The sequence below is a fragment of the Myotis lucifugus genome, unplaced genomic scaffold (genome assembly GCF_000147115.1).
Source record: "Myotis lucifugus unplaced genomic scaffold, Myoluc2.0 scaffold_58, whole genome shotgun sequence".
Classification (NCBI taxonomy): Eukaryota; Metazoa; Chordata; class Mammalia; order Chiroptera; family Vespertilionidae; genus Myotis; species Myotis lucifugus.
The window spans coordinates 4,503,646-4,513,337 of record NW_005871106.1 but is presented as its reverse complement, the minus strand read 5'-3'; the positions used below and the strand labels follow the sequence as shown (position 1 = coordinate 4,513,337).

Genomic DNA, 9,692 nt, shown 5'->3' with positions numbered 1-9,692 from the left:
GGAACAACCGTGCCCGGGGGGGTCCCCTTGTTGTTTGTAGCAGCAGAGGGAGTCTATAGCAAAGGCCACAGAGAGCCCCCGGTGTCATAGAGGGATTTAAAGATCCAGTGGGCTTTCCAGGGGCCCCCGCTCCCCCGGAGGGGAACTATGCGGGGCCCCCCTCCCACCGTTCGCAAAAGATGAGGGCTGACCACCCACTCTCCGCGGGACTCAGTGAAGAGCGTCCAGTCCCGGGGGGGGGGGGGGGGGGCAGTTAGGGCTGACCAGGCAGGCAGGTGAGCGATTAGGAGTCAGTGGTCCAGTATTGTGAGAGGGATCCCAGATTGGAGTGGGTGCAGGCTGGGCTGAGGGGACCCCACCCCCACCCCATGCACGAATTTTGTGCACCGGGCCTCTAGTTTACATATAGATAGATAGATAGATGATGAGGCCAATAGATTAGGAGACCGCTGCCATTGAAAGACAGTTTGCTCCTCATAGTTCCCAAGAGGGGGCATGCCATATTATGCAGGGCCATATCAGGAAGCACCAAGGTAGGTCAAAGAACAAAGGGAGAGGAGGGGAGTGTGGGCAAAAGCTTTTATTGTGGTTTCAACAGGCTATGAAGGTATAGGTACTGTTTCTCTAGTTATCTGATACCTGGTTCTGGGGTACTTAGGGCAGAGGGATAGTATGACCCAGAGTATAAGAGCTGAATAAATTTGGTGGTTGGGGATGGACTCTGGATTGATTGGTTTGCTTATGAAAGATGTGGACAAAAGGGAATTGTTTACTATCTCTAGAAATTGACTAGCACTGGGAAGGACAGTCTCCCCATATTCAGCAAGGCCCCAGATGTCAAAATATCTATAATAATAAAAGCGTAATATGGAAATCAACCGAATGGCTATTGGGACATCATTCTGGACGACCTTCCGGACGAAGCCAGGGCTGCAGTCGCTGCGGCTGCAAAGGCTTACTCTTGCACAAATTTCGTGCATCAGGCCTCTACTAATAAATAAAAAGTCATGATTAACACCAACAAAATTCAAGAGACTTCCCTTAAAAATACGAATCTTGTTATTAATGAAAGAACCTGTGCCATATAACAAGTGGAAAGAAACCAACTTGGTGACATGTTAAATGGAAAATGTTTTCATGAATATATTGATCAGGCTCTTCTGTGTAATACGGTGATTGGTATGACTATTCATAACTGACACCAACCTGTCCTGTTCTCTGTAAAATAAAACTGCTTTTGGACGTGTTATTTAAACTAAGAGTTTTGTGAGATTCTTAATACTTTAAAAATTATTTTCAGATATGAGGAAAAACACTTTCTTTTTTTAAAAAAATATTTTTATTGATTTCAGAGAAGGGAGAGGGAGAGAGAGACAGAAACATCAATGATAAGAGAGAATAATTGATCGGCTGCGTCCTGCATGCCCCCTACTGGGGATCGAGCCAGCAACTTGGGCAGGTGCCCTGACCAGGAATCAAATTGTGAGCTCCTAGTTCATAGGTCGATGCTCAACCAGTGAGCCACACCACCTGGGCTGTAAATACTAATTTATTGCTAAAAACTATAGTGGAAAAATTTCTAAACTAAAACTAATGGGGGGAAAATCTCACAGGTTAACAAGAAGATGTTTGAAGAATTGTAAGTAGGTATTTTTTTTTAAGGTTCATTGAATTTTTTCTTTTTGTGTGAGTAGATATTTTTGATGAAGCTCTAACTACTGACATATTTAACGAGGCAATGAAAGCACTTTATATAAAAGTATATTACTATAGAATGTATTATTTAAAATTATGCTCTATTTAAATGCATTTAAGAAATTAAATTTTGGTTCAGGTTACTTTATTAATTTGGGATCTCATAATAGCAATAGTCTGTGCCACAAACTGTAAATAAAGTCTCTTTTACATAACAGAACAATTGCATATTCATTTCTAAAAAGTTGTTGGAAGAAAAACTTAGCAGAAGCTAGAGGCTGGCTTCAAGGCCAATCACTCACTACAAAAAGACAATTGTGATAATATGCTTTATAAATGTACAGGTGAGTAATATTGTCATGTCTTCTTCTCTCCTAAACTCCCTTCTAACTTAATTTTGTAAGAAGTAGAAGTAACATCGTCTATATGCAGAAAATTTGGAATGGAAATTATGGCTAGGGTTGGGCTGGTAACAAAAACTAGAATCTTTGCTGCCAGAGTGCCGACTTGAACTGATATAGAGTCAAAACCACACACCCAATCATATTGTTAATAAAAATATAAAACAGTAGAACATAAAAGTAGGGGGGTAAAAACATAGTTCTAGTACCCTAATGTTGTGGTCCCACTGCAGAGGAGCAGCAGCTTGTGGAAAAGCCAGAAATTTAATAGGGAGATAGCAGAAATGAGAGATGTAGGGGGTGCTAATAAGATTGCCACATATGCCCTGCTGACAGGGAAGCTATGTAAATGTGCAGGAAAGACTTAAGAAGGGCTAAGTTCTCCACACATAGCTCTCTAACTGGGAGATTGTATGCATGTGCAGGAGAGATCTACACATCCTTGGTTGACTAAGATGCTTTACACAAGTAAACCCAAGATCTGGGTGAGCCCAACAGAAAGAAAATGCTAGGGATGATTTGAAAAATGCCTGTACTTCTCAACACACATATAAGTCTGTCAGCAGGTGAAAGACAGTTATCCAGTCAAGATGGTGGTGTAGGTAAATGCAGTGCTCACATCCTCCCACAACCACATCAAAATAACAATTACAGAAAAACCATCATTCAGAACCACCTGACATCTACCTGAATGGAAGTCCTACAACTAAGGATTTAAAGAAGCAGCCAAATTGAGACTGGTAGGAGGGGCAGAGATGCAAAACAAGCTGATCCCACATGTGAATAAAAATTGGGAGGGATATTTCAGCTGATCAGGTCCCCCCTGTGGAGCTAAGGGTCCCAGCCCCTTACCAGGCTCCCCAGCCTAGGGTTTGAGAGCCAAGAAGAGAAGTCCCCATAACTTCTGGCTGTAAAAACCAGCAGGGATTGTGGCTCAGTGAGATGGAGGGCCGCAGAGTCCCAGGAATTCCTCTCAAAGAGCTCACTGAAGACTTACTCAGACTCACTCCCTGAGTTCCAGTACTGCAGGGGTTCTCAACCTGTGGTTCGCGACCCCTTCGGCGGTTGAACGACCCTTTCACAGGGGTCGCCTAAGACCATCCTGCATATCAGATATTTACATTACGATTCATAACAGTAGCAACATTACAGTTATGAAGTAGCAACAAAAATAATTTTATGGTTGGGTCACAACACAAGGAACTGTATTTAAAGGACCAGAAGGTTGAGAACCACTGCAGTACTGAGACAGTGGCTCAAAAGGTACCAGGGACATAGAGGGAGAAACTGAATTATCCAGCATCAGGGTGAGAGCTGGAGGGGCAGTTTTCTATCAGACAGAAGTGCTGGCAGAGGTCACTGCTCCTTTTCTGAAACTCCCCCCACAGAGCCGGCAAGCACTCCCCTTATCTGTATCTCCATCATCATGGCTAACAATGTTTGCCTAGACCTGGTGATTCTCTGAGACCCCACCCCACCCAACTTGAGGGCCCACCCAAATTATTTCCAGAGGCTTTTTCCTACAAATAGTCATGGCTTGCCCTGACTGGTTTGGCTCAGTGGATAGAGCTTCGGCCTGTGGACTGAAGGGTCCCGGGTTCGATTCCAGTCAAGGGCATGTACCTTGGTTGCAGGCACATCCCCGGTGGGGGGTGTGCAGGAGGCAGCTGATTGATGCTTCTCTCTCATCGATGTTTCTAACTCTCTTTCCCTCTCCCTTCCTCTCTGTAAAAAAATCAATAAAATATATTAAAAACAACAACAACAAAAAAAAAAACAACAAATAGTCATGGCTTATGCTTCAAGCTTTCCTAAAATCTCTCAAACAAGTAGCATCAAACAAGTTCCATCTGGCCTCCAAGTGCCCCAAACCTCTTACTAGGTGGCCCCAGGCCTGGCACTAGCAGCAGCTGGCCTTGGTCTGTAGCTTTGCCTTGCCTTGCACCTCCAAGCCCAGTACAAGTAGCAGACATCCACATATAGCTTTGTAGCATATGCCCAGTGGCTTTGGGCAGAAAAAGGCCATGGTTCCTTGTCTGGGACTCCTCCCACAGAGTCAGCAGTCAGTTGCCATATCTGAGTGTCCATCAACATGGCTATCACTGTTCATCTCATGCTGGTGATTTCCTGAGACCATGCTTCACCCGACCTGTGTGCCCACCCAAGCTATTTCCAATGTTTTTTCCATACCAGTGGCCTGTCTTGGCTCATGCTTCAGACTTTCCTAAAATCTCTCAAACAAGCAGCATCTGGCCTCTGCTAGCCCTGTACCTCTTGCTAAATGATCCCAGGCCTGTCATTAGTGATAGCTGGCCATGGTTTGCAGCTTGGCCTCTCCTGGGCACCTCTGAGCCCAGCACAAGTAGCAGTCCTCTGCAAATCATTCTGTAGCTCATGCTGAGTGGCCTGGGTGGCAGAACACAGGTGGCAGCTGACCTTGACCTGCACCTCTGGGAAGATCCGAGCCAGTGCACATGGTGGACAGCTTCAGACCACATTGAAGCACCACCCAACCACCTCCACAAGAGACACACTCAAGGGGTGGACTCAGGTGGCACCAGAGCCCTGCTGAAGTAAATCCTGCTCTATGGTGTGGGCCCTTTCACAGCTGATCCTCCTTGGTGGTCCCAGCCAGTCCTTATAGCTTATAGGCCTAGAGGTAAATCCCTCCCATTGACGTGCTAACAGCAATCAAGGCTCAACTATAACAGGAAAGTGTATACAGCCCACATAGGGGTGGGAAATACCTGGAAAGCTCAGTTCAGGAATGGGACTGCTGTGCCACTGTACCCTATAGGACAGCTACTACATTAGGCCACTCTACCAAGCATGGGAGATGTAGCAGCTCTACCCAATACATAAAAACAAACACAGGAAGGCTGCCAAAATGAGGAGACAAAGAAACATGTCCCAAATGAAAGAACTCGAGAAAAAAACCCAAAACTAAACACAACAAAGACAGCAAACTACTAGATGCAAAGTTCAAAACATTGGTTATAAGGATGCTCAATGAACTTAAAAGGACATGGAAACCCTAAAAGAGAACCAGTTAGAAATGAAGGATATACTGACATGAAGAATAATTTACAGGTAATTAACAGTTACGTAGTTGAAATAGAGAATCAAATCAGCGATTTGGAATATAAGGAAGCAAAAAATACCCAATCAGAACATCAAAAAGAAAAAAGAATCTGACACATCATCAGGGTGCCAGAAGGGGAAGAGAGAGAGCAAAAAATTGAAATCCTATTTGAAAAAATAATGATGGAAAACTTCCCTAACCTGAGGGAAATAGACATACAAGTCCAGGAAGTGCAAACAGTTCCAAACAAAATGAACCCAAAGAGGTCCACACCAAGATACATCATCATTAAAATGCCAAAGGTTAAAGACAAAGAATCTTAAAAACAGAAAGAGAAAAGCAGTTAGTTACCTACAAGGGAGCTCCCATAAGACTGTCAGCTGATTTCTCAACAGAAACTTTGCAGGCCAGAGGGACTGGCAAGAAATATTCAAAGTGATGCAAAGCAAGGAAGAACAACCAAGATTACTCTACCTAGCAAAGCTATCATTTAGAATTGAAGGACAGACAAAGAGCTTCCCAGACAAGAAAAAGCTAAAGGAGTTCATTGCCACCAAACCAGTATTACATGAAATATTAAAGGGTCTTCTTTAATAAGAAAAAGATAAAATATATGAACAGTAAAATGGCAATAAATATATATCTATCAACTATTGAATCTATAATACAAAATAAACAAACAAGCAGAGAAGAAACAGAATCAAAAATACAAAAAGTTTTGATGGTTACCAGAGAGGAGGGGGATTGAGGGTAAGTGAAAATAGTAAAGGGATTAAGAAGTACAAATTGGTTGTTACAAAACAGTCATGGGGATATAAAGTATATCATAGGGACTATAGTAATAATAACTATGTATGGTGTCAGATGGGTATGAGATTTATTGGGATGATCACTTAGCAAGTTATATAATGTCTAACACTGGAGTGTACACACCAGAAACTAATATAATTTTGTATGTCAACTTTAACTTTGTAAAAATGATTTAAATTTTAAAAAAATGAAGGTGAAAGAAAATCTTACTGGCTCATGATGTCTGAGTACAATCTCTGACCAATCAATGGCTGCTGACTTATCTATGCAGACACAGGGGCAATCCCTAGGAAGCAAGACTAAAAAAAAAGAAAGAGAAAAATGGACACCAGTATCATGACAAATTCCACAGGTAAGCTCCTGACATTTTACTAAAAACAAATCAAAACAATAACCCTATCAACAATGACAACATCCTTGGGAAGTAATGAGAATGAATCCAGGGCTGCTATAATATATGACCTAAATTGTCCAGTTTTTAATAAAAATTAAGATACATAAAAAGGCAAGGAACACATATTCAATAGAATCTTCTCTGAATGAGCCCAGATATTAGATGTGGCAAGACTAGAAAGCAATAAAATTTTTTTAATGAATTAAAATATGAGAACAATGACATCAAATAGAGAATATCAATTTTAAAAAATTATAAAAAGAGCCAAATGGAAATACTGGATTTGAAAATAGTAACTGAAAATGTATTAGATATGTTCAACAGCAGGTATGAGATGGCCAAAAAGAAAAGAAAAAGATAAATGAAACATCCCAAATTTCATGAAAAACCATTAATCTATACATCCAGGAAGCTGAACAAATCCCACATAAAATAAGGGAGCGTAAACACATTACAGTTAAACTATTTAACAGTTTTCTCATCAGAAACAGTTAAAGCAGGAAAGAAGTGGGATGACATATTCAATCTAATAAAAAAAAGTCAACTAAAAATTCAAGTAGCCAACAAAACCATCCTTTGAAAATAAAGGCAAATAATCATGAAAGACCACTTATTGCATACCTTCATTTATATGAAATATCCAGAATAGGCAAGTCTATCTATATAAAAAGCAGACTGGTGACTGCCTACGGCTATGAAAGTTGGGGACAGAACAGCGAGGACTGCTAATGGGTACAGAGTGTTTTTCAGGTGAAAATATTCTAGAATTGATAGTAGTGATGACTGCACAACTCTGTAAATACAGTAAAAACTCCTGCATTGTACACTTTGAATGAGTAAATTGTACGGTATATGAATTATAGCTCAATAAAACTTTGTTTTCTTAATGGTAAAATCAAGATAGTCCTAGATCAATGAAGACAGAGAGAAATCATGGATGAAGATTTTACAATAAATACTAAGGAAAATTCTCAGAGACTGAAAGGAAATGATACTGACAGTAACTTTAATCCACAGAAAGAAAGAAAGAGTGCCAAAATTGGTAAGTATGTAGGTAAAAACAAAAACCAGTAAAAAAAACATATTTTTCTTTTCTCCTCTTATTTCTTTAAAAGAGAAGATTGTATAAAATAATTATAACATTCTGTTGTCGCATTAATTAACAAATAGATATAACATAGATTAGATAACATGAAGGGGAGAAAATGAAGCTATATTGGAGCAATGTTGCTATTTTTACTGGAATTAAGTGAATATTAACCTGTAGTAATTAGGATGCACATTATAATCCCTATATCAATATTTTAAGATAATTCAAGAAACATTCTTTAAAAAACACAGAAATTTAAATAATAAACTGAAAAATATCCTTTAAAAGGCAGCATAGATAAGAAACAAAGACATAAAACATATAAGAACAAAGAGCAAAATAGCAGATATAAATACCACCTTATCAACAATTACAGTAAATGTGAGATTAAACACTACAGTCAAAAAGCAGAAAGTGCCAGTGCAACCAGCAAGAAAGAGAAATAAAAGTATCCATATTTAAAAAGAAGTAAAATTATCTTCATATGCCAATGACATCATCTCATTTGTAGAAAATCTTAAGGAATCCACAAAGTTTTAGAACCAAAAAAATGAGTTCAGTAAAGTCACTGTTGATATAGGATCACTATATAAAAAACAAATATATTTCTATATCCTAGCCATGAAAAATCCAAAATGAAATTATCTACAATAGTGTCCAAAAGAATAAAACAGGAATAATTGAACAACTGAAGCACATGATTTGTACACTGAAAACGACAAACCATCTCTCAGAGAAGCTGAAGATCTAAATCAATGGAGAGATATTCTGTGGGGATGGATAGGAAGACATATTGTTAATATGGTAATACCATTCAAGTGATCTACAGATTCAATAATATCCTTATTAAAATACCAGCAGGCTTTTTTTTCTAAAATAAACTGACAAGCTAATCCTATGAAAATTCAAAGGACCTTGAACAGCCAAAACAATTTTTGAAAAGAAATTTGAAAACTTACAATTCCTGATTTTGAAAGCAGACTTAGGGTTTATCTGAGGGTTGGGGTAGGAATGGACTGATTGTAAATGGGTGTGAGGATCTTTTAGCAATAATGGAAATGGTCTAAACTAGATTGTGATGATGGTTGCACAACTCTTTTCCCCAAGAGTTCAGTAAAGTCACTGTTGATATAGGATCCAAGAGTAAACAATAAACAAATATTTAGTATATCATACCTTTCTTCCATATGGTTTTTCTACCATATTGCTGTCACTGTCAGAATTTTCACTCTGAACTGGTTTTGTGAACCCAGATTTGGGCATTTTATAGCTCTTCAGCTAGCTTCTTCTTTTATCAGTCTTCTCATTCTGATCTATAAAGAATGAATATATAAGGGTTATGTGTATACCTCCGCAATAAAACCTACTTAAGGTTTATACAGTTTAGTACAATTAGGTTTTCTCTATGTCTCTATAAGATTATTTTCTCAGAGAGGCTATCATAACCTAAAATAAGTTTTCATCAAACAAACTGTGCCTCTAATTAAAGTTTTCTTGTTCAAGTCCACTCAACTGAAGAGAAAAAAAGGGAACTACTTTTATAATTCTTCCCACCTTCTCTAGACTAATATTAAATCTCCATTATTCTGGGTAACAGAAGCAACTGAGTGGAAACAATGACAAAGGTTTTGTCATTCGAGCATGGCTCCAGAGGTAGGAACTCCTAATATATTCCCTGGTAGTTCTGTATTGATCTGGCAGTTATTTCTGAAGGTCCAACTAAGAACCTTATAGGTTTGATTGGTAATTTTACAACATTTAACTCTACTTTAAATTAAATAAAATTAATTAAACCCTTCTTTTAAAAAATAAATGTTTTTATTGATTTTAGAGAGACAGGAAGGGAGGGGAGAGAAACATCAATGTGAGAGAGATATACTGATCGTTGTCCCCCCTCAAACCTGCAACCTGGCATGTGCCCTGACTGGCGCAACCTTTCAGTGCATGGGACAATGCCCAACCAACTGAACAACACTGGCCAGGGCTAACCCTTCTTACTTAAAATCCTGGAGTGGTTTATTTTCCTTTACCTAACTCCCAGACATCACCAGGCATTTAGTCACCTTATCAACCTATTCACTGATTTAATCCTTATCATACTGCACTGTAATTATCACTACATGTATCATTTTCTTTCCAATTTTTTCAGTCTTCCACTCTGAAAGCTGGCTTAATAGGGCAAGAACCCTTTAATAAGCTTATGCTTATGTCCAAGCTTGA

At 39.2% G+C, this 9,692-nt stretch overlaps 1 protein-coding gene across 6 annotated transcripts in view; it reads right to left on the bottom strand.

Moving 5' to 3' along the window:
- The window catches only part of ANKRD12 (ankyrin repeat domain 12), a 79,422-nt gene extending 70,143 nt beyond the window's left edge, over positions 1-9,279 (bottom strand). For 4 of the 6 annotated variants that reach the window (XM_006089281.3, XM_023754247.1, XM_006089282.3 and 1 more), the window contains exon 1: positions 8,649-9,277. In XM_006089281.3, the coding sequence (XP_006089343.1) occupies positions 8,649-8,735 (87 nt within the window). In that variant the 5' untranslated portion in view covers positions 8,736-9,277. Of the gene's footprint in view, positions 1-6,198; positions 6,288-8,648 lie in introns of all 6 variants that reach the window. The other 2 variants (XM_006089283.3, XM_023754245.1) reach the window with 2 other exon arrangements.
- Positions 9,280-9,692: the final 413 nt, after the last annotated feature.